This window comes from Oryctolagus cuniculus, chromosome 1 (genome assembly GCF_964237555.1).
Source record: "Oryctolagus cuniculus chromosome 1, mOryCun1.1, whole genome shotgun sequence".
NCBI lineage: Eukaryota > Metazoa > Chordata > Mammalia > Lagomorpha > Leporidae > Oryctolagus > Oryctolagus cuniculus.
In genome coordinates, this window is record NC_091432.1 from 134,083,537 (window position 1) to 134,108,751 (window position 25,215).

A 25,215-nucleotide genomic window follows, 5' to 3' on the forward strand; every position below is an offset into this window, starting at 1 on the left:
CTATTTCATTTGGGGGTGTCATAGTGTCTTCCTTGTTCTTGTTACCTCTGTTTTTGTGTTTGTTATTTGGCATATTGGAGATAGTCTTTGGTTTCTTCGGTGTGGTGTTTTTTCTCGTTATACTGTGACTCTAGATTAAGTGGACTGTCTGCTTTTGATGGATCCTTAGATGCTGTGATGGGTGTGGCCAGAGAGCTCTGTTTGGTTCTTTAGGGTTAAGGGTGTGCCAAAGGTGATTCACCGTGATTGTTCTCTTGCTTGCTCTCACTCACTCTCTTTTTTTTTTGACTCAGTTGGGAAGTAATTCCACACAGCTGAATGGAATTGAGAGTAGTTGATGTATGAAATCTGGCCCCTGTGGGTATTCGTTTGCTTACCGCTGGGACCACACAAAGAGTTTATGCAGCCCTCAGTGTGGTCTCAGATTTCACCACAGTCTCTCACCAGGTTGCCCAGGTTACGGAGTTTGTGTACTCGGTGAGTTCTCTCGCCCCCCTCAGTTTTTCACAGTCTCAGTGGTTAGCTCCACACTTTCATTAGGTGTTAACCTCCAGTTATTTCTCCCCACCAGAGTCAGGTTTTTCTGCTTGGCTAATGAGGGGCACCCACTTTACTTACGTAAAATGGCGCCTGCCCTTTGTCTTGCTCGGCTTTGTAAGGTGAGTGGAGAGAGAGGCTAATGTCCATGCTGGTTCCCCTTATTTATTCGATTTTTTCTCTCCTCCAGCCAGCCTGGTGAACTTTCCCTAGTGGGGTTTCAGGCCTCGTTCCCTGCAGGCTCTTTCTGCCTTTCCCCGCCAATGTCTCGGGTTACCGAGAAGTTTTTGTCTCACGTCCCCTTCCCGCAGCTCCCGCGGCTCGGCTTCCAAGCAGTGGGCGACCTTGCTCTCCTCCGAGTCACATCCACTAGATCCGGAAGAGTTTCCTCTGCAATTTTTTCCTGAGCCTTTTCCTGAGGCTACCGTAACTCCACTTTTATTAAACTATCTTTTCCCGGACTGGACTATCAGTGCGCGCCCTCACTATTCCGTCATCTTGGCTCTGCCCTCACTTCTCAAATGTATTTTCTTTGGATATGAAAGGAGATGTATTTCCCCATTACTATCCATATCTGTACTGTTTATTGCTTTCCCCTCGCTGTTACTTAGCCTCAACAAGAAATACCAAACAATGGTGTTTTCAGTTCTGGACACATTTTTCTATTTATCCCAGTGGGAATGATCCAGAAGCACATTTTAGGTCAATTTCTTTACATTTGTATATGATGATTTTTAAATCAAAGCCTTTAAAAAAAAAAAACAATTAAAAAAACATATACTAAGCTATGGTTTAGAGGAGGTCAAATGTTCAACAAAATAAAAAAAGGAAACATATTCTCCCCTGAGGGGAGGACAGTTGGCAATTTACCACCACTGAGAGGGCAATGGTAAAGGATTTCCTCCTGGTGGGTGCTGAGTGCTGTGTTGCCTACTGTGTACCAGGCATTGCTTTAAATACATTCAGTTAACATATAAACCTCCTAGGTATTTCAAAGATCATTTGTTTATTCCATTTTTCAAAAAAACTTTACTTGAGGGACAGAACAGAAAGACAGATGGATCCAGTCAAGTTCACTTCCCAAATGCCTGTGATATCCAGCTCTGGGCCTGGCTGAAATGAAGGTCTGGGAACTCGATGTAATTCTCCCACGTGGGCGGCAGGTAATCAAGTACTTGAGCCATTCTCAGGGTATTCTGTGTTTGCTGCAGTCAAGAGTGGAGCTGGGAATTAAATCTCAGACACTGATATGGGACACAGGCATCTTAACCACCTAATGCCCGCCCCTGTTTTACCCACATTTATGTAAGGAAAGCACACCCTGTAGAAGTTAACAGATTGTCTTAAAGCTGGCTCCTGGCGCACATCAGGGTTTTCAGGCTGCAGGCCGCCCACACCCAGGTCTCTCCTGTGCAGGTTGGCAGGAAAAAAGCTCAGTGGTGAGTCTCTGTATAACTATCGTGTGGGGCCAGCCTGGGGACCCCTAGGGCGAAAGCTCCCCCTGGCTCCCCAGATCTCTGCAAGGTGCTCCAAACTGGGCACCAGCACCCACTTGGTCAAGTTCAAGCTGTTTTTGTTGCAGCAGATCGTGAACATCTCCACCAGCAGCCTCTGTAGGCCCAGCAGTGCAGGGTGAGGTGTGAAGCCACAGAACACATCTGGTGGGGACTCCCCCCACCTGCCACATGTTCCGTGTCCACGTTGCCACGGCCCCAGCTGCAGCACCCGCACCTGGTCCAGTGGCAGGCTTAGCGTGAGGGCCGCATCATCGGGGAGGTGGCAAGAGCCAGGCATGGCCTCCACAAGCACTGGGCCCGTGCTCAGGCAGCTCTGATGCCACCTGATGCCCGCGCAGCCCTCAGCCTGTAGGAGCTCCACCGCTGGCAGATGTGAGCAGCCCCGGCGTCCTCTTAGCTGCTGAGCCTAATGCTTGCCCTGGGAATTTCTGCACCAGCAGTCAACGGAAACACTGGTATGTTCTCTCCTCTGTGGTTTGCTCAAGGTGTTGGTATCAAGGTGATGATGCTTGTTAGGATGAATTTGGAAGCCTCCCCTCCTAGGACAGTTTTGGGAAGTCTTTGAGATTTGCTGCTATTTCTTCAGTTCAGTAGAAAACTTCAGTGCGGCCGTTATGTCTTGAACTTCTTTTGTGGGGAGATCTTTTTTCTTTCTGATTCAGTCTCCTCCCTGCTGTTCTGTATTCCAGTTTTGTATGTATTCAGGATCCAAATGTGGTAGGTTATTCATGTCCAGAAATGCAATCATTTTCTCTGGTTTTTCCAGTTGTTGACAGTTTCTCATGGTGGTCCCTTAGAATCTTTAGTATTTCTGTGGTGTCACTTGTAATTATCCTTTTCCTCACCACTTTATTGTTTTAAATCTTCTCTTTTTTCTTAGTCTGTGCGAAGTAGTATCATCTCTTAAATAAATCAACTTTTTCATTGTTTTCTTTCTTGGGGGTCTATTTGGTTAATACTGCTCTGATCTTTATTACTTCTTTCCTTTTACTTAACTTTGGGTTTGGTTTGGTCTTGACTTTTAAGTCCTTGTGATACAAAATAAAGTATTATTTGAAATGTGTTTTTTTATGTGGTGCTTAAGGCTATGAACTTCTATATAAAATGCTTTGGCTGAGTTATATAAGTGTTGGCATGTTTTGTTTCTGTTTCATTTCTATTTCTTTCATTTGAATATGGTAAAAAATTTTTGTTTCATTTCTTCAATGTCCCTTTGCTGCTTTGCGAGCATGTTGTATAGTGTCCATGTACTTAAAAATTGGTAAAGCATCTTTAGCTGTTGATTTCTAGATATTTTTAATACTTATTTATTATGATTTGGCTGAGAGATAATCTGTTGGTTTACTCACAAATTCCCATGATTGCCAGGTCTAGGCCATGCTTGAGTGTGGAGCTCCTTCTGGGACCCACATGGATGGCAGGGACCCAAGCACTGAGCCATCGTCTGCTGACTCCCAGGAGTACTAGCAGGAAGCTGTATAAGAAGCACAGATCAGGACGGTGTCACAGCTCACTAGGCTAATCCTTTGGCTGCAGCACCAGCAGCCCAGGATCTAGTCCCAGTTAGGGCGCTGGATTCTGACCTCTTCCAGTCTAGCTTTCTGCTGTGGCCTGGGAGTGCAGTGGAGGATGGCCCAAGTGCTTGGGCCCTGCATCCGCATGGAAGACCAGGAGGAGGCATCTGGCTCCTGGCTTTGGAACGGTGCACCTGCCGTAGCTCACCGGCCGTGGCGGCCATGGGGGGGGGTGGGGGTGAACCAACGGAAAAAGGAAGACCTTTCTCTCTGTCTCTCACTGTTTAACTCTGCCTGTCAAAAAAAAAAAAGAAAAGAAAAAAAAGAAGCACAGATCAGGCAGACACTCGAATATGGGACATAGGCATGTGCAGTGGCAGTTTAATCTAGCCTTTTGGCCTGGCCCAATTTTCTTGGAGGGCAGGGGAGAGAGGGTGAGAGAGATAACAGGCACACAAGACAGGTATAGACTGAGGGACCTCAGGACCTTCCAAGGCTCAGCATTTCAGCAGATCAGTAACCTGCTGCGAGAACCTGCTCGCTGGAGGCATTCACACTCGGCATCTTGAGGCAGACTTGGAGCCTGGCCATCAGCTGTGCAGGAAAAGGGCTCACTCCACAGAGGAAGGTAAGGAAGGCGTCTTCATCCAGTCCATGTCTGAGGAGGCCCAGTGGCACAGGCCGAGTTCTGAGTGGGTGAATGGAGTGGTGGGAGGTCCTCTGAGAGGCGAGCCGAGCCATGAGACACCAGTGGAGGGGATGCGTGGAGGAGGCCAGAGTGCAGAACCATCAAACCTCAGTGGGCTGAGGGTGGCCAGAGCCCCATGGTGACTCCCATCTGCCCCAGTCAGCTCCTGAGGGCCCCGGGTTTTCGGGGTTGCCACACATCCTGCCCCGTTCACAGTGAGAACAGCATTGCTGAGGAAAGCCTCCACACTCTCATGTGCATGCTACGTGGATATCTTCATCTCACACATCACTGAGGGCCCTGTTCTCTCAGTCAGGGGGCCCTGTGCAGGTCAGCTACTGGATCTGGTCCATCAACTGGGCGGTCATGGATGAGGGCAGGCACATCCACGCTGTCTCCCTGCTGACTGCCACCACGCCCACGATCACACTGCTGCAGGAGTGGGAGGCTGGGTGGGTCTGTCCCCCAGCATCCTTCACATTCTTCCCTGTCTCCTATTGCTGCCACTGCCCTCAACACCCAGGCTGCCCCAAGGAGCTTGGTAACCAGGGCTGTCTGCTGTTTAATTGTTGCTGCCCTTCAGTGGCCAGACATAACGTAGAACTGTGTGCTAAAATCTGGGCCCACTGTGGCCTGTCACTATTGAGAGTAATGATCATTCTAGCCATCTAGTTGGTGTCCTGTAGCCTCACACAGTCAACTCCAAGTGCTCCCCAGAAACCTGTGGGTTGGAGACACCATCTTTGCACTAAACAGGCAGAATGTACAGGAAGGCTGTGCACATGGAGCAGTCAGAGCTCTGCCTCTTGCTAGCACCCAGACATCCAGAAGACCCCTGGGAAGAAGCTGAGCATCAGCATCCCCTGATGGGCCCTGAATCACAGGGAGGTTCTCCAGGACCTAAGAATGAGGATGTCTTCATATCCCAATTGAGCTCCACTAGGGTGGCTGTGTGTATGGCCTGCGTCTCCTAGACATAAACCAGCTGAGCATGCTCACACCAACATCTTCCAAGGCTAGACAGTGTGGGCAATCCCTTACTGTGCTGCGTAAGGCAGCTTCTACAAAAGCACTGCCATAGCCCTGGAGGTGCCAGAGGGCTCGTTACCAACCCCTTTGTGGCAGGCATAGTCCACTGAACATCCTGAAAGCAGTTGCATTGACTGGGAGCTGACGCAATGGGGCAAGGAGAAGGATCTTCCCAGACAGGACCTGCTGTTTTGCCCTGAGCCATGGAGGCTGCACTCCCACATGTGGCAGTGGAAGGAAGATGGAAGAGGCCCCCTGTTCTGCTGGCAGCCATCAGCCCCCGCTCTGACATGTTCTGCCTCCTGGCCAACATGTAGTTTCTGTGCCCATGGTTCACCATGCTGAGGACATCACTGCCCAAGTGCTGGTACTTGAAACCCTGGCCTCCCTGGAGCACCTGTCCTTCCATGAAAGGCAAAATTAGTTCAAGTGGCAGGTGTGAGTGCCCCAAGCTGAACGCCCCCTGTCCCATAACCTCATGCATGGTAACCAGTGCCAAAGCACCCTATCGGTGTTTGTGACCTTCAGAAGATGCAGGAGGAGGAAGCCCACAAACTACAGTGGAAGGGAGCCCAGATGCTGGGTGAGGAGCGCACAGCCACAGAGGAGTCCTAGTATCTGTGTGACCCCTGAAGAGATAATTCACAGTCCCAGGCTGCCATGACCTTATGGTAAAATGAGATAAAATACTTCCTGGGGCCATACTTATGTGGACAACAGATTTTTGACAAAGGTAAAAGGCATCATGGTACAGAATGTACAGTTTCGTGGCAAAAGGAATTGGAAAAATCAGAAATGTGAGTTTTGACCCATACATTGACCCATGTGTAAATTAGAATTCAAATTGTTCAGCGACTTCAGTGTGTAAGCTGCAGCTACAGACTTCCTGGAATGAAGTCTACAACATTTATGGGGTATTGGGTTTGGCAGATTTTCCTGGACAAGGCACCCAAGTGCAATCCATAGCCAGAACAAGACAAACGTCCCTGAAACAAGGATGAAAACTCATAGCAAACAGATGCAGATGCCAGTGATCTTAAAAAGGACATAGAGGCAGTGTGCACAGTGCAGAGAGCTTAGATACTTGTGCCAGAACCCCAAGTTTTCATCTAGCCCTGCCAGTCACTGAGTCTGTGACTTTGAGAAAATTTCCTGCTGTCTATAAGCTGTGGTTTCTTGTTTAAATGTGGGTGAAATCAGGGTGGATGTGAAGTGGGTAAGGCTCCTGCATCCAACAGTGGTGTCCTGGGTTTAATTCCCAGCACCAGTCCTGACTCCAGCTTCATGTTGAGGCAGACTCGGTACACAGGGTGAATATGTAAGTAGTGGTTACCTGCTCCCTGGTGGGAAATTTAGATTGTGTTCCAAGTTCCTAAATTCAACCAGGATGTTGCAGGCACTTGGGACGTGAACCTATCAGTGAGATCTATGTCTGTCTGCTCTCTCTTTCTCTCAGATAAACTTAAAAAAAATGGATGAAATGATCACATAAATGTTATAGCTTGTCACAAAGATAAATTAATCCAAAGGATGTAAATCAGTGGCTGGTGCACAGTACTCAACATGTTTGTTTAACTCTGAACAGCCATCAGGAGGAAGTCTTTACCACTGCCACTGAGTGGTGGAAAACTGCCCACCCTTTTTTTATCTCAGGGAAACATTGATTTCTTTGTATCTCATTACTTGTGCTTGATATCCAACCTGTTATGATGTGATTTACTTATTTTAAAATCTTCTATTTCATTTCAATGGAATCTACTGTAAATGTACAAGTCATTGACCTAAAACTTGTTTCTGGATCATTGCTAAGGGAATAATAATAGAAAATGTGTCTTGTGCTGAGAATACCATTTTTAGTATTTGTTATTTGTTGCATTTCCTCTACTGTGACTTAGTCTAAATCTACAGAGATTGACTTGGAAGAGGATAAATGTATTGGCTTCACAAGCTAAAAACAGCATAGAAATTGTTTCACATGCAGTTACATCTAAGGTGTGTGAACTGTATGATTTTCAATAAGCTTTAAATTTTGTTTTAGTTGATTTTGATGAAAAACTTAAGAATGTGGTCTAATCCATTTTCCTCACCCTTTAAAAAAGATGATTAGTGTAACATAATTCCACATTAAGATTATCTTTTTGGATGCAAAATCATATATTGATGTAATGCCTCACATTGAGGGCTAGATTCAAACGTCTTCTAAATGATCCCATTAACAAATGAAACTTGCAAATCTGGGTTATAGGTCTTAGTCTGCACTGTCCTGTTTCAAGCCGAAAACCTGGCCCTCTGCTTGAAGTAGATGGGCAAGTAGACATCAGCAAGCTTAGGAGCCCTTTGCTAAATCCTGGAGGTATTTCAACAAGTTGATGGAAAATGGAATGAAAATTTGATTTGGATTCAAGGATTCAAATACACTCACTATTTTTAATAAGTTTCAAAAACATTCTGAATGCCCTCGTGTGTGTGTGTGTGTGTGTGTGTGTGTGATGTCTGTTATATACACAGTTGTCAACAATGTTTGGATTTCTAATGTAAGCATTAACGAACACTCTTTTCCACTCGGGTGGTTGTAGAGAGGCAAGGGTTTTCTGTGGTGTGGGGAGTGTCACAGTGGGGAGGGGCTGGATAGCAGGAGGAGTGGTGTGTTCTAACATGACTAGGCTGGTGTCTACACTTGTTAAGGGAGTTTGCTTCTGAGAGTAAAACTCTCAGCAGAGAGGCCTGCATTCAAGTTTCTGTGAGACTCCAGATCACCTGAAGTTCTGGAGGTTCCTGAGATTCTTCAAGCATGATTGGTTTGAAGTCTTCTTCATGGGAACCCGTTTGTTGATAAGCAGTAGGGGTTAAGCAGTGAGTGTAGAACTAGAGGGGATGGAGGGCCCTGGTACCTGCACTGCAGGATTGCAAACTGCATCTAGGATGCTCCTGTTCAGGGAAGTTAAGGAAATTTTTGTTGATTGCAACAACAGCATTTCATACACCCACATTCATCCAGCACTGAATTGCTGTATGGGACTGAAGCTCAGGAAGCACTAAAGAGGTTTTTAAGTATGGATTACAGGTGAGCGGATGCTTAGAAAAGCCACCCCCACACATTGTTCCAAGTCTGACTTGAGCTTGCTGTCCACAGCCACTAATGCCGGCACTCTGTCATCAGATCCCTGGTTCCTACTTTGTTCTAAATTTACTGCCTAATATACCCACATGTCCCGTGAGTCAGGCACAGGGCACCGGCTCTGAGAGCAACACCCAGATCACAGAGAGGAGAAGGTAGTTTTGGAGGAGGCAGAGAATACTCGAGACCTCCTTCATAATGATGAAAACAGGGAGCAGGAGGCAGAGGTAGATGAAGAGGAAGATTACAGCAAGGGAGAGGTGGAAGAGAAAGAGGGTGTCCAGGCCAGAGATTGGGCCTGAGTGCAACAATGGAGAGACTCACGGCTGGTGACTGAGAAAGCACAGCCTGCTCCTGTTGGTGGCCAGCAATGCAGCTCTCATTGTCAGCTGACATTTCTCCAAGTGCTGCAGCTTCTGATTCCTTCGGAAGGGCTTTTCCTGGGCCCAGTCCCCATGCTCAGGAAGGGCCAGGCCTGGCAGGGGTGGGTCCAGCTCCAATTTGTGTCCTCTTTCAGGATAGCAGAATGAGGGTCCCTGGGAAAGGTGCCATCTCCAGGCTCAGGTGCACAAATGGGCTCACGATGCTCATGTCTGAAGGCTCAAAACCAGTTCCCATGCAAAGACAGTTGGGGACAGAGATGGTAAAAGGGCACAGGAAGGTCTCGAGATGGTGAGGGAATGATGAGCATCCATGGGCAGTGTTGACATCCTCAGTTACTAGAGCAGAGGGAACAGAAGCGTGAACAGGAGGGAAGACCTGTCCCGCTACCCTGTGTACTCTGTAGCAGGGACTTCCACTCCCTCCATCCTGATCTTCATAAACGAGTGTCACTATAACAACAGCAGCAGCCCAGAGAGCAGTTCCCAGACCTCCTTTATTCAAATAATTATTTCCCCAAAGGAAAGCTTCCCCATGCCACCTATAGCACCCCCTGCACCTGAGAGTCCCTGCCTTACCACCCACACACATCTCACTACCACCCCCAACCTAAGGACTGGGTGCAGCACCTGATGAACGAATGCCTTTGGTGCTTTGTATTACAGGACACAGTGAGTGTACATACATTCTTTTGGCTCCCTGGAGCCTACTTGCCCCTCCTGGCCTCAATGCTGCCTCTTTCTCCTCCTGGAGACCAAGAAGTCACTTCTTCTTTTCTGAGTCTGGGGGTGTCCAACAAACCCCAGAGCCAGGGCCTGCCAGTCAATTGCAATAAGCCCAGGCCCTAAGCAGGTCTTTTTTGCAGGGCCTGGGCCTCCCAGAAAGTCTTGCTTCTTAGACTTCACAGTGGTTGTGGGAGCACAGCTGGGGCCTCTTCATTGGCAGGAGAGAGAATTATGAACTCTCTGGAGCTCCTATGGGCTTAGGAAGGAGAAGGTCTCTGGTCATGATCCAAAAGCGGCAGGTGATACTGGGAATCGAGGTAGTCCAGGCTGGCAGCACCTTGTTGTTGTCACTGGAGATGCCCATTGATGGTCATGAACCTCAGCAGAAGATTCTCTTCTGAATCCCGGGCAGCCTTTGGCCCACTTGGGGCAGGGGATATTTGGCCTTGGGTAGAAGTGGGCCTAGTGGTCCCCAGTGAAAGGCACTCCTATTCCTAGAGAAGAAAGCAGCATCCTTAGGCCTGGAAAGTTGATACTCTAGAACCAAGGATCTGCGCGGTTGCTGGGTCGATGACCTTCGTGTGCAGGTCTCAGAACAGACCCCTCTTTGGGGGACATGTTAATGTCTATCTGTACTTGGCAGGACTATGGATACAGGACTGTGTTGCAGCACAGTTGCATCATGACTGGGGGTTCCCCCCATAGGCCCATTCTCATTAATGGGAAAAACTGTCTATACCACCTGCAGGAATAAAGAGGTACTTACTGACTCTACAGCAGGTGTCAGGGGATCTGGCCTTAGAGAGCAAGGTATTTAGGAGGCAGCACGAAGGCAGAGCCACTGGGCTGTTTCACAGAGGGAAAAGGAGGTTCTGTTGCTCTTGTTCGCTCTAGAACGTTGAACAATCACCTGTTCCATCTCTACCACAAGTGTCTACACCTGCACACCTCAAGAAATATTTTGCCAAAAATATTTGCCCTAGGCAGTGTAGATGTAGACAGTTTCCCTGTGCATACACTAAGGGTTCCTCCTTCCCACAATTTAACACCACAGCATGGCCTGCATCCCACATTCAGCCAGCACACAGTTGCTCTATGGGACTGAGAAGTAGGGAGCACTACAGAGGTTTTTAAGTATGGACTACCGGTGAGCAGATGCATAGAGAAGCCACGTTCACATTGTTCCAAGTCTGACTTGTGGTTGCTCTGCACAGCCACAAATGCACGCACTCTTAGCACCAGATGCCCAGTTCCCACATCCTTCTAAATCGATGGCTTCAGATACTTATGTGTCCCAGGCAAGTCACCTGTACACGCACCAGCAGCGGCTTCCAGGCCATCCTTCCTCAGAACCCTCACCAGACTGCTGCCATGACAGAGAGCAGCAGCCCCGAGAGCATTCTCAATGTAACTTCCTTTATTCAAATAAATAATGCCCCAAAGGCACACCTACCCACCCCACCCAAGAGGTCCCTTGCAGCTGGCTGTCCCACCTTTACCTCACACGCCCCTCCACCCCGCGCCACCAGCCCCCAATCTTAGGAGCAGGTGCAGCACTGGATGAGTGAATGTCTTTGTACTTTGGCTTACAGGACACAGGGAGGGCCCGTACCCTTCAGGCTGCACATATGGGCCGGCTCCCGAGAGCCTGCCTGCCCTTCTGGCCTCCATGCTGCTGCTTCCTCCTCCTGCTGACCAAGGGGCTATGGGTCCCCCTCTGAGCCTGGGCTTGTGCCACAAACCCCAGAGCCAGGGCCTGCCCCTCAGTGGCTCTGTGTCCAGGCCCTGAGCAGGTCTTCTTTTTGGCAGGGCCTGCGCTTCTCCAAAAACCTCGTTTCTTCGACTTGGCCGTGGTGGTGGGAGCACACGTCTGGCCTCTTCCCTGGTAGCGGAGGGACGTGGGCACTCTCTGGAGCTGCTGTGGTCCTAGGCAAGATGGGGCCTCAGCAGGGCTCCGGCCAAGACCCAAAGGCAGCAGGTGACGCTGGGAATCGAGGAAGAAGTCCAGGCTGGGCAGCTCCTCCTCATTTTCAGTGGCCATGCCCACTGCTGGTCTGGTGCCCTCAGTAGAGGATTCGACTGTGAATCCCCAAGCAGCCTTTGGCCCTCTTGGGGCAGGCTTGTTTCTTCCTGCGATAGAAGTGGGCCCAGTGGGCCCTAGCGAAAGGCACTCCTGAAGCCCCGAGAAGGAAGCAGCAGTGGTAGGTCTGGAGAGGGGCTTGGGTGGGACCACGTGTCTCCGCGGTTCCTGAGACGATGCCCTTTGTTGGCAGGTCTCAGAACTGACCCATCTTTGTGGGCCTTGGTCGTGTCTGTCTGCACCTGGGCAGGCTGTGGCTTCAGGCCTGGGGTGCCGTACAGGTGCAGCCTGATTGGGGGTTAGCCCCGCAGCCCCATTCCCAGTCACAGGCCAAAACGTCTTCTCCACCACCTACAGGAGGAAAAAGGCACTGAGTGAGTGACTCTACGGCAGGTGCCAGGGCATTGGCGGGTGCAGCGCAGGGCGTTCAGGAGGCAGCAGGAAGGGCAGAGTCCCTGGGCTGGATTCACAGGGGGAAAGTGGGCTGTGCTGCCCTTGCTCACCCTAGAGCTCCGCACCCTCACCTGTCCCTGTGCCCAACTCACGTGTCTGCCCCTGCAGCCTACCTGACTCAATTCCCAGAAAAGACACATCCCAGGGAGGGTAGCTGTAGACAGTTTCCCTGTGCCTGCACTAAGGGGCCCCTCCTTCCCACAATCTGCCTATTTGTAGCTCGATCGCTTAGATACCTGCTGTCCCACTTTGCCCAGACGGATCTGCTGGGCCTGCTCCCATGGTTGACCTGCTGCCCCACGTGCCGCGCCTCCCTGCTGTCCCTGCACTCCTGCCTTACTCGCTCGACTTCCCTCCCTCCTTCACCTGGCCAGAGGTCAGCCCTTCCTCCTGCTCCAGCTCCATCGACAGGGCCACGAGATCCAGCTGTGGATCTGGGGAAAGCAGTGCTTCTAGGAATTGGGGCTGAATGATGGCCTCCACCTGAAAAGCAAGAAAGAGATCTCTGCTGCCCAGGAAGCATCTGAAAACCAAGGGGATGCAAGGAGAAGCAGAAAGCAGTGCACCCCCTTTCAACATCCACGTTTGGTACTATAGATGATAGGAAAACCAGCTGGACACCCAAAAATTCGCGACACACACACACACACACACAGACGGACGTCAGGAGCTGAGTCACCTGAGTGCGTTCAGAGGGCGAGTCATGGTCATCCCCAAGGACGTACAAACCTCAGAATTTCACAGCCCACCAAGCAATGAAGTCCTCCTGAGAGATGAGCTTCTCCACGTAGTTCAGCAGTTCTGGGTCTCGAGAGTTCCCCTCCTCCCTAGGACTCCAGAAGCTGTCCTCTTCGGTGGGTGGATCAGGCCACATGGGTGTATCCTTGATGTCCACGTCCTCCATCACAGTCTCAGTGGGCATCCCCTTGGGCAAGGTGCCCTGAGGCTGCCAGTGTCTGTGGCAGGGGACAGGCAGCCAGGGCCTTGGAGATGGCATTCCTGGGGCCACACCCTGTGGATGCAGTATACAGTGTGAGGTCAGGGCTTTGGGCCTTGCACAGCCCCCATTGGGAAGGTCAGTTGTTGGAGACACAAGCTATCAGGCGGGAGCAGTGCGCCCTGACCCTGCCGCCATGAGAGGACATGGGAGCTGCAGAACCCCTAGACAGCCACCAACGCTCTGTGTTCTCTTGCTCATGCCTCAGGCCGTGGGAAGACTGTGTTGGGTGCTTGGAGAGGTGAGGGGTGAGTGGCAGTACAAATGACCACATAGATATCCAGATCGTGGGCAAAGCATTAGGGACCCTGGGCTCTTTGTGGTGCGTTCTGCAGGGAAGGGCAAACGTTGCTCTCGAGAGAATCTTCCCACGGGGGTGGGGATGGAATCGTTTGGTCCCCGTTGCCTTTGTCATGGGTTGTGGAGTGGAGTGGGAAGCTTTACCTGGCTGCTGGACCGCCACTGTGGCTGGGGGCCGTGGTGGAACCAGCGGCAGTGGGCCTGGGGGAAGCTTGCCCAGTCTGCCCTGTATCCATGGCAGCTTCTGAGTCTGCATCTCCGCTTCCTCACACTCCATGAATCTGGGAAAGAAGGGACACAACCTACTTAGGAGGGTCTGAGGCGCTGACCCCACCAGCCAGCAAATGATGGCAGAGACGTGTGAACCTTGGGCTTTGCCAGCAGGACAAACGATCTGGGAACATCTCACTCCCCCTGTACTCAAAGGGCCTGTGAGGTGGGCTCCCTGCACCATTGCAGGTCCGAGTGACCAAGGTGGTTCCCTGCAGCCTTGCCATTCCCTATGCAGATGCCCATCCGGTGTGGTGCCAGAAGCTGGTCAGCACATGATTCCTGCCAGAGGACTCCGAGACACAGTCCAGGTTCAGGGACTAGGCTGGTCGTGAGTTTTTGCATAAAGACCAGGGATGAGGTTCAGGGAGAACCCGGAGTGTGGGTAAGCCTAGCTGAGAGGGATGTCCTCTGAGAGCTGAGTGTGTGTTCATGGTATATTGGATGGGATGCCTGAGAGACAGAGTGGGGGCCCCGCGGTGAGACTGCAGTTCCCTGGGACCGAGCTCCATTCTGTAGAATGCTCTGCAATGGCATTTGAGAACACTTTGCTCAATATCTGCCAGCTCCAGGGCATGAGGCAGAAGGAACATGGCCAGGGGACCTTGTCACATGGACACAGTTCCGGGGGTCAGAGGACACACAATGGACACTGCTGGGGGTTGCACTTTGAACTTCAACACAAAGATAGTATTAGTTGCCGGTACAGGTGAGGCCGGAGATCGTGGGGGGATATGCAGGGAACCCAGACATGCAGGCAGTCGCGGGACCTTCCTGGAAGGGCAGAGACAGAACTGGCCTCCTGTAAGTGTGTGTGTGCTGACAAGTGCAGCCCATCAGGCCAGTGAACTGTGCAGGGTGTGCAGCCTCGAAGTCGAATATCAAAGTTGTGTGAGCAGCCAGCTACATGGGGGAGGAACTTGTGTGGATGGGACACAGAGAACTCAGTATCTGGCTGGTGGTTGGAACTTCCTGGGGAGAGCAGGGCCCAGGCAGGGGTTGTATTGGAACAGGTGTCCTCTTAGTGTCTCTGTTGACAGGTCCAACGTGTCAGGCCTAGCCCTGTCCCACCCTCCCCCAACTCGCAGGTCCATGCTCACGGCCCCCGACTCACTTTTCTGCCATCTCATAGAAGATCGCGCGGTCAGAGTTGCTCTTGTGCTGCCATTCCCGCATGGCAAACCGCAGGCCCTCCTCCAACAGCATGGTGGGCCTCCTCTGGGCCAGAGTCCGCAGCACTGGGCTGTAATTCAGCAGGATGAGTCCCAGTGCGCCAGCCCTCCCTGCCTGCTGCGCTGAGGGTGGACAGCTCTGCTCTGCTCCAGACTGTCCTCCCCTCTGTCCCTGTCATGTCCTTCTCTGGTGCGGGATCCCCAGGATTCCCACCCACACCTGGGCCTCAGCACCACGGGCTGCATGGTCTGCTCCGGCCTGCCCTTGAGGCCTCAGTTTCATTCGTGCCTTAGTGATGGAATGCTTGCATCACCCAGAATACTTCTTTGGAAACGCTCATTTGGAAGGCAATGTTGAGTTGGATTGGCTGCGATTGGATCATGTGACGTGATGTGCGTACACTCCACAACTGCCCTTTTTATCGTGCAGAGAGAGGCACATCACAGCTCTGTGTGTCTAGACATCAGGACCCTCGGAGATGGAGTCACATGGCAGGCACGTCAGTGACTGGGCTCTCAATCCTGCTGTGCCTTGTGCTCAGATTTCCAGACTCAGATGCGAGACATGGACATCCCTGGCTAACTGTCAGCTGGGGTGAGGTACTGTGCAGGGCCGCCCAAGGTTACTGAGACACTGCACAGAATGATTGGGCCTGGGGCTAAGACTCAAGTCCTGGGCCCTCGTGCTGAGCATGGAGTCAGGGTGTAGGGGCAAGGTCACCACCTCGGGTTTCTGAGACTTCCTAGCACACCAGATGCTGGGACTCACAGGTGGCCTGGGGCCCTGCAGATTTTCTCCCCTCCCTGGTTACTCCAGGGACAGACCCAGCACCCAGGGTTCAGGGAAACGGGGAGACCCCGGGTGGTGGAGTGGACGGATGGCAATTGTGTTCCTAAGAGGATGCTGACAGGGGGCTGGAGATGATAGTGTCCCCAAACATGGATCCCTTTCATTCGCAAGCACTGTAGGGCCACAGGCATGGGGTGGCAGGAACACCTTCCCCGTGTCACGAAACGTGGGCTGTGTCTCAGTGGTGCACGCTGAGTATACCCGTAGTCCTGCCTGGGGAAGAGAGGTGACTGTGGGAGTGAGGAAGGTCTCTCTGTCACCTGCACAGCACCCCGCGGGCTTGCGTCTAAGGCTGAGGATCCACTGAGACCCTGTGCACATGACATTCGCTTTGTCTCTCTCCCTCTTCTCCGAGGCCTACTCCTCACGATGATTGCAGGAGCTATTTTTCTCATTTTATCAGGCAGAGCACATCCCCTGGCATCTGCTGTGTACATGAGCTTAAACCTGTGGATGCTCTCTGCTGTGCCCTGGGGTGGGGGGAACTTCATCCCCTGTTGCATGAGGGCCCTGAGATGGGTGTGTGGGTGACTAACCAGGACGGCCACAAGGGATGCGGCCCCAGCACAAACTTGTGTGTCCCCGACCACCTTGCTGTCCTTCTGCACATCCACAGAAGAGTGAGGGCGGGCTGGGAAAAAGTCTTCCTGGGTACTTGCCCTTCTTACCACCCAGCTCCTGAAATCTATGAGCTGTGACCTGTGTGTGTGTGTGTGTGTGTGTGTGTGCACGCCGTGGGCAAGGGTTGCCTTGGGGACAGATGCACACTTCCTAAGCTTGGCTTTCCTGATCCCATGGTCCTCCCTGAGCTTAAGTGTTCTGGAAATGGGATCATGGAGGTTCTGGAAGGGTTACCACTCAGAGGAGGGGGCAGATCCAGTGAGCGAAGCCCCTGAAACTGGCAGGCTTACACCAGACAAACCCTGCTGGGAACCAAGCTTCTCACAGCCTTCTCCTTGCCTCAAGAGCTTCCCTCCAGAACCCTAGGCAGCCTGAGCTTACCAGCCCATGGCCCTCCCAGAGCAGAGCACTCACATGAGGAAGCAGGACAGAGCTTCAGCATCAGGGCTTTGTGGACAGTGCCTCTGCGCCAGGGCCTTGTAATGCTGCCAGCGCCGGAAGTGCATATAGACGCTTAGGGGTTGCAGGAGGCATTGCGTGAGGCCTTGGCCTGGGAGGCGGCGGTGCCACACTGCAGGTCCCCGCCATGAGACTCTGGTCCAGGGTTTACTGGAAACAGCATCACGGGGGCAGGCTGGGTGGCTGGTGGAGGAGGAACTGCAGGATGGAGGTCTGGGCAGCAGCCCCCTGGCCAGCCAGCGTGTGCACAGTGGTTGGCCCAGGCACCAGCTTCTGCACAGAAGAGCCTGGCAGAAGCAGGGCTAGGATGCTGTGTTGCCTCACAGAGACCCCCCATGGCACTCCAGTTGAGAGGGGCCTGGTCGAAGACCACAGGCTCACTGACGTTCCCAGGCTCACATGGCCAGAGGCACCATCTCCTGCCACAATGGGCATCCTTGGCAAAGCAGCAGGTAGCACGAGCTGGCTGCCTGGTGGGAACACTGCATTCAGGAGGCATGGGGGTGGCTGCCCCCAGGGCGTCTGGGTTGCTGGGCCGAGAGTGATGTGGGGACACGGTGGCAGTATCAGGGGAAACGTGGAGGTGTCAGGATTCAGTCAGGCCGAGTGCCAGCACTGGAGATGCTGTGGAGACAAAAGAAAGGGGTGACTGGAGTAGGGCCCCTGCCCTCCAGAGGGAGACTCTCCTGTTCTCCAGAGCAGATTGTTGCGATACAATACCACAGTCTCTACAGTTGAGACCCATGGGAATGGAGGAATGGTGCCGTCTGCACATAGTGCCAACTGCATCTCAGGCTCTGCTCCCACATTTGCCAAGGATCCACCAGACCCTGTCCTTCCACTTCACCAGGACCCAGAAACACCACGTTCCCAGCAAGGAACACTCGGCTTTCACTTCCACGCACAATCTCCCAGGGCATTTCTGCAGAAATGAGCAGGGCAGCAGGTAGGACAACGCTGTCAGGAACTCAGCCCTGTGGAGGACCCACATAAACCCAGGTGCAGGAAAGCAGTACACGTAGCACACATGCCTAATGATTTGAACTCTTGTGGTCACATTCAACAGTACCTTCTTAGTTGTACTATACTTTTTGCACTGTATTTTTTTTCTTTGATAGGTGTAGAGTTACAGACAGTGAGAGGGAGAGCTAGCATGATCTTCCACCCTCTGATCAATCCCCAAATGTCTACAGAAGGCTGAGCTGGTCAGAACCAAAGCCAGGGGCCAGGAGCTTCTTGCAGATCTCCCCCCGTGGGTGCAGGGGCCCTAGCACTTGGCCCATCTTCTACTGCTTTCCCAGTCCATGGCAGAGATCTGGATTGGAAGTAGACAGCGGGGACAAGAACCAGCACCCAGATGGGATGCAGAGGGTTAACCTACTGTGCCACAGCACCGGCCCTACTGTTTGCATTGTTGACAAGAAAACTGGGGAGTGGCGTTATGGCACAGCAGGTAATCTTCCACGTGGAATGCCCACATCCCATAGCAGAGTGCTGCTTTCCATTCGAATGTGTGCTTCTAAGGCAGCTTCCTGCTCATGTATTTTGGAGGCAGCACATGAAGGAACAGGTACTTGCATTCCTGCCATGCACTTGGGAGCCCCTTTGGAGGTTCTCAGGGTCTGATTTTGACAAGACCCAGCCCTGGGTATTTTCTTCACTGGTCAGGTGAGCATGGAAATGGAAATGCTGTCCCTCTCTCTCTCTCTGTCCATCTAGCCCCCATCTCTATATCTGTCTCTATCTGTCCTCTCTTTTTGTCACTCTACCATAAAACAAATACAGCAAATCTTAACAGAAGAAATGAAAAAAAAAAATCCTCTCATGGAAACTCCCTTTGTTTTTTCTTTTCTTTTTTTTTTAACTTTTATTTAATGAATATAATTTCCAAAGTACAGCTTATGGATTACAATGGCTCCCCTCCGATAACTTCCCTCCCACCCGCAACCCTCCCCTTTCCCTCTCCCTCCCCCCTTCCATTTGTGGGGAGCAATCCGGACTGGACTAAGTTACTGGAATTAAGACTTATTCTATGCATCTGCTCTCCCACAATATGGCGCTGGGAGAGAAGTAAACAGCTTCCGCACAGCTGCCTCCAGTTCAACCAATTAACTGTAGGACTTGCTCCTGATTGGAGAGCAGCGTACTCGGCGTGTGGGCAGCCGAGTTAGGATTGGCGGAGGAGGACTATAAAGGAGGAGAGAGACGGCATGCACCGGGAACATCTATGGGGAACATCTAAGGGAACCCGTGCAGCCCCCGAGAAGAGCCGGCCGGCGGTGTGCCGCTCCCCTGCGGAAGTGGGGAATGCGGCCAGGGGGAACTGCCCTTCCACGGAGGTGGAAGGGATAGTAGCCAACCCGGGAAGAACCAGCAGCAAACCCGGGGAGGGCCGAGCAGACAAGAGAACAGCGCAGGGTCCTGTGTCGTTCCTCCACGAAGAGGGGGAGCGACATAATGGTGCCGTGACTCAGATATGAAGCCTAGGCAGGGTTCTGTGTTGCTCCTCCACGAAGACGGGGAGCGACATAATGGTGCCGTGACTCGGATATGAAGCCTAGGCAGGGTTTAGTGTCGTTCCTCCACAAAGAGGGGGAGCGACATAATGGTGCCGTGACTCGGATATGAAGCCTAGGCAGGGTTCTGTGTTGCTCCTCCACGAAGACGGGGAGCGACATAATGGTGCCGTGACTCGGATAGGAAACCTAGGACGGATAGGAAACTTAGGAGGGAAGAAATGACTCGGATAGGAAACCTAGGACGGATAGGAAACTTAGGAGGGAAGAAACAGGAAGAAGCAGGAAAATGCCGGAGAGAGAGACTAGCAAAGAGCCTAGGTGCCGGAAGAAGCTATTGAAAGCCTAGGCATAGACTCGGATATGGACTGTGGGAAAGAAGTTAGGATTGAAAGCGAAAGTGAAAGCTTTCATAGACTCGGATGCGGACTATGGCGGGGAAGCTAGGAGACTGAAAGCGAAAGTGAAACCTATAAGAAACTTAGACTTGGATACGGACTGTGGGGAGAGGCCAGGAGAAATGAGGGAGGAATATTGTTGGAAGAAAACTTAGGGAAACACACCGGGTAGAGAAAAATGTTAGGGAGGATGAAGCCGCGAGTGCAGGCCAAGCCATCTTGGAATTCTTCAAGTCACCCTGGGGAGCAAGAGGCGAAGATCTGGAACCAGAGGCAGAGACGTGGGCCGCCAGGATTCGCCAGGTTAGTCCGGGGAACTTGGACTGAATGCCGGTGGTGGCGGAAACATTCGCGGAAGCCGCCGCGTGCAGAGAGAGCACGGGGCATTGGCGCGAGGCCGTGGTGCGGGCGCGAAGTGCGTGGAGACCGCGGAGCGTGCGCGCAGAGCCTGGAACCCGCCGGCGGGGCGAGGCGCCGGGAAGCCGCGCAGAGCTGTGAAGCCGCCGCGGGGCGGGCGCCGGCGGGGCGAGGCGCCGGGAAGCCGCGCAGAGCCGTGAAGCTGCCGCGGGGCGAGGTGTCGAGAAGCAGCCTCGGGGCGAGCGCCGCCGGGAAACCGCGGGGATAAGAGAAGCCGCGGGAAGTTTAGAAGTAAAATGAGAGAAATAGGAATGCTGGAAGATAGAAGTAAAATGGGAGAAATAGGAATGCCCGGAGATAGAGAAATAGAGAAATAGAAAGGCCTCCCTACAACACTGCACTGTGAGAGCTTGGATTCGGTCTGCCTGATTAAGTGAGGCGATGAGCACGATGAGCACCTGCGGCGGCTAGCAGCTTATGCGCCGCAGGTCACCGAAGACAGGCACGAATTAACATCAGTAAGGCTTCCCCACAATGCAACAATTAGGAGGCTTGGATTCGGTCTGCCTGATTTAAGGCGGTAAGCACCAGCAAGCAGCTCGACCAAAGCATGAGCTGCAGGTCACCGAAGATAGGCACAAACCAACACTAATAAGTCTCCCCCACAATACGGCAATGAGAAGGCTTGGATTCGGTTTGCCTGATAGGTTTTGTAAGCACCTGCAGGCAGTTCTAGCAGAGCAGAGCATGCGCTGCAGGGCACCGAACACAGGCACGCATCAGCGCCTAAAAACCTCCTCACAACATGGCGAAGAGAGGACCCGGATTCGGTTTGCCTGATGGATAGGACTTGTAAGAGCCTGTGGCAACTCTAGCAAGTAGAGCAGAGTGTGTGCCGCGGGACACCGAAGACAGGCGCGTATCAACGCCAAAAATAAAAAGAAAGGGGGATCTGTGGGGAGCAATCCGGACTGGACTAAGTTACTGGAATTAAGACTTATTCTATGCATCTGCTCTCCCACAATATGGCGCTGGGAGAGAAGTAAACAGCTTCCGCACAGCTGCCTCCAGTTCAACCAATTAACTGTAGGACTTGCTCCTGATTGGAGAGCAGCGTACTTGGCGTGTGGGCAGCCGAGTTAGGATTGGCGGAGGAGGACTATAAAGGAGGAGAGAGACGGCATGCACCGGGAACATCTATGGGGAACATCTAAGGGAACCCGTGCAGCCCCCGAGAAGAGCCGGCCGGCGGTGTGCCGCTCCCCTGCGGAAGTGGGGAATGCGGCCAGGGGGAACTGCCCTTCCACGGAGGTGGAAGGGATAGTAGCCAACCCGGGAAGAACCAGCAGCAAACCCGGGGAGGGCCGAGCAGACAAGAGAACAGCGCAGGGTCCTGTGTCGTTCCTCCACGAAGAGGGGGAGCGACACCATTCACATCAAGATTCCTTTTCAATTCTCTTTCTATACAGAAGATCAGTTTAGAATATATTAAGTAAAGATTTCAACAGTTTGCACCCACATAGAAACACAAAGTGAAAAATACTGTTTGAGTACTAGTTATAGTATTAAATCTCAATGTACAGCACATTAAGGACAGAGATCCTACATGAGGAGTAAGTGCACAGTGACTCCTGTTGTTGACTTAACAAATTGACACTCTTGTTTATGGCATTAGTAACCACCCTAGGCTCTTGTCATGAGTCGCCAAGGCTATGGAAGCCTTTTGAGTTCACCAACTCTGATCATATTTAGACAAGGTCGTAGTCAAAGTCAAAGTTTTCTCCTCCCTTCAGAGAAAGGTACCTCCTTCTTTGATGACCTGTTCTTTTCACTGGGATCTCACTCGCGGAGATCTTTCATGTAGGGTTTGGTTGTTTTGGTTTGGTTTGGTTTGGTTTTTTTTTGGCAGAATGTTTTGGCTTTCCATGTCTGTAATACTCTCATGGGCTTTCAGCCGGATCCGCATGCTTTAAGGGGTGATTCTGAGGCCAGAGTGCTGGGAAACTCCCTATGAATATCAACCACACTACACAGCTGTGCCTTCCATCAGCCACACTACACAGATGGGCGTACCTGAGTAGGTAGTCAACTGAGCACCGTATTGGGTTTTTTTTGGTTTTTGTTTGTTTGCTTGTTTTGTTTTTCGTTTTTTGTTTTTTGTTTTTCTGTTTTTTTGTTTTTCACAGGTAGAGTTAGAGTTGAGAGAGAGACAGAGAGAAAGGTCTTCCTTCTGTGGGTTCACTCCCCAAATGGCCGCCATGGCCAGCGCTGCGCCAATCCGAAGCCAGGGGCTAGGCGCCTCCTCTAGGTCTCCCAGGTGGGTGCAGGGGCCCCAGCACCAGGGCCATCCTCCACTCTCCTCCCGGCCAACAGCAGAGAGCTAGACTGGAAGAAGAGCAACTGGGACTAGAACCCGGGGCCCATATGGGATGCCGGTGCCGCAGACGGAGGATTAACCAAGTGAGCCACGGCGCCGGCCCCGAAGTGCAGTGTTGTTCAAGGCAGACTTGGACAGAGGGCCCACCGTGTAATGTGGATTGCATAAAGTGAATGAGAGAGGTGAGCATCTGGTAAAGGGGAGCAAGTTTTTGGGAACTAGGGTGGCCCAAGCCATATGCAGGTGAAAGTAAGTGGCAACCCTGTTGTGGAAGAAAAGACAACAGCTACTAGAAAAGAAAGAAGCCGTCACTGGGTGGGAAGGAGCTGGGAGGCTGTGGGCCGAGGGGGTGGGGGTAACTCCCAGCCTGACCCATGCGAGGAGAGCTAAGTGCAGAGTGGGTCAGGGAAGTCAACAGCAGTGAGTCATTTGATGGCCAGGTCTGTGTCTCCCCTGTGCTGCGGGAATCTGAGACACCCAAGGAAAAGCACTAAGAAGCAACTTAGGGCGAGCTCCAGGATCTGCATAAGGCTAGGGCTCTGGTCTCCCTGAACCCTCCCTCTGTCTCCACCACATCGCCATCCCTCTTCTTTCTACGAACCCATGCTCAGGTGGCCTGTTTCCTTCTCTGTTGTACAAAGAATCAATCCATGTGTACCCCACCTCTTCTCCTCACCCGACATTTGCACCAGGGCATCGTGAGGAGTCTAAGTTGCTTCTCCACCTTTGCAGCATCCTCAGGTCAACATGAGTTTGCTGAGCCTCTCTAGGGAAGTCGTGCATGTGGATTCAGGAGGTTCTGCCTGCCTTCTCCTTTGGCCCAATGCCCTGTCCCCAGGGGAAATGTCTAGTGTGCTTTCCCATGGATCACAGGAGTGACAGGGAATCTGGTTTCACAGCCCCTCCCCTTCACACTTACCTCCTCCTGGAGCTGTCTCCCTGGGCTTGGACACTCAGCAGGGCTGGCTGGCCGCCTCCACAGTGGGAAATCACCAGTTCAGGACCGAGGCAGGGAGCGGGCTGCTCAGAGTCCAACTGCTGCTGGGACAAATTTAAAGGTAACTGGAACGGAATGTTGGGTTCAGGCTTCCCTGGTGGGGGAGGGGAGGCAAGAGATGGCCTGGGTGTGGCTGGGGACACATTCCATGGGGGTTCTGGCAGGCAGGCTAGAACCACAAGTGACACATTTGACACACAAGGGATGTCTGTGTCTTTAGGCCATTTTAAAGTGCTGCAGATTCCCAACAGGAAGCTTGTACTTGGTGACCCTTTCACTCCATTCCATCTCAAGAAGCCTTCCTTTGCAGGCCTCACCCACCCTGCTTCCCGTGTGTGCAAGTAGGCTCTAAGGATGTTCCAGAATGGCTGCCCTTGCTCCTCCATTTCAGAGCACAGTATGAGGGCATGCTTGCTTTGGGATGCTATAGGAGTGGGTGTAGCGAGTAAGGCCTCTCAGTAATCAGTACATTGGTCTCCTGTGGACACTTCATCCTGAAGGATTCATTCTTGTCTCTCCAAGTACTGTTCCCTGCTAAAATCTCTGTGTTCTGCAAAGGACCCTCTTAGTTTTGATCCCCTTCGATAAAGCCTCACTTCAATAATGAGTAATATTAAAGTCTGCAGACTAACACAGAAATTCTCTGCTTTTTGTTACTGATAGTGTTTGTTGTTCAGTGTGTAATGCTCTTCATTTCATACTGTAACATCCTCTAACAAGAAGTTGTATAGTTCATAAAAATTTCAAGTCCCCTAGGGCCAGGCATTTTTCTAGGAGTCAACACATGCCTATCTTATATCAAAGTGTCTGGGTGTGACTCACAGCTCCTTTTCCCTTTCGGCTTCCTGCTAATATGCACCAAAAGAGGCAAATGGAAGGCTCAAGTATTCAGGTACATGCACACAAGTGACTGTCCTGGATTGACTTCCAAGTCCAAGTTCCCAGCATTGTGTTTGCATAGACTTAGACTTTGAAGGTATTGGAGAGTGAAGCAGAGTTTAGGAGCTATGCTGATCTGCCTATCTACTTCTTTAAAAAAACTCCTAGTACCCAAAAGAGCTATGTGTCCAAATTTATCAAATATAAACAAATGATACCAAGTTGAATTTGAATTTCAGATATGAGAGGTAGTTTTGAATATAATCATTTTCCATAGATTGAAATTTTTTATTATTTATCTGATAACTTTTTATTATTTACATTTCATTGGTTCCCTGCATTGTATCTGAAATTGCTGTCTACACAGTGTAATATTAAGCTGTTATCATTTTCTAACTCTTAAAAGCAGAATTTGAAGTAAAGAGAGTGAATGGTCACGGTGGCTCTACGACCAAGTACAGTAGTTGCAAGGAAACAGAACTGTAGTCCTTTTTGATGATACTGAATTTGCAGTAGCCATCCCAGAATACTGACTATCTATCCTTAGCGGAACGTGAGCTGTATGTCAGGGACAGAGAGGCAAGTGACTTTTTCTTCTGCTCTAACATAAAACTTACTGGGCTTTCCTAGAGCCCTTGAATCTCGAGGAGTTAAAAATCTGCTGCCCAAGCCAAACACACTTCTCATTCTCAATCTGTCACTCCCATCTAGCTGGCCCATCTTGACTGCATCACAGAATGTAGCTCTTTGGATTCCAGGGTCATCATCTCATGAGTGGATGTCATTGTCACATCCCTTTATCAGAAAGTTGAATCATTCATATTGTGATATTGTGAAGAATTGCCAGTTTATCAGTGTCAAAATGCTATGAAATTGCAATAGTATTTCATCATAGTAGAAAAGTTTTTGTTACTCAAAACAGACAAGGCACACACACTCCAAAGGATTGCAACCACACCCCAGAAGACTTTTTGGCATTT

At 51.3% G+C, this 25,215-nt stretch overlaps 2 protein-coding genes across 6 annotated transcripts in view; one reads left to right on the forward strand and one right to left on the reverse strand.

Annotated features, from left to right (window-relative positions):
* Positions 1-25,215, forward strand: part of LOC100353727 (spermatogenesis-associated protein 31D1) — a 73,799-nt gene that overhangs the window by 8,669 nt on the left and 39,915 nt on the right. The gene's annotated exons all lie outside the window — the stretch shown is intronic.
* Positions 11,057-24,955, reverse strand: LOC100353475 (NUT family member 2G-like). Its single transcript, XM_070061123.1, is given in 9 exon segments — positions 11,057-11,940; positions 12,409-12,525; positions 12,785-13,138; positions 13,497-13,620; positions 14,724-14,852; positions 16,667-16,769; positions 16,772-17,283; positions 23,279-23,450; positions 24,853-24,955. Coding segments are annotated over 9 exon segments (2,430 nt in total). The 3' UTR covers positions 11,057-11,124.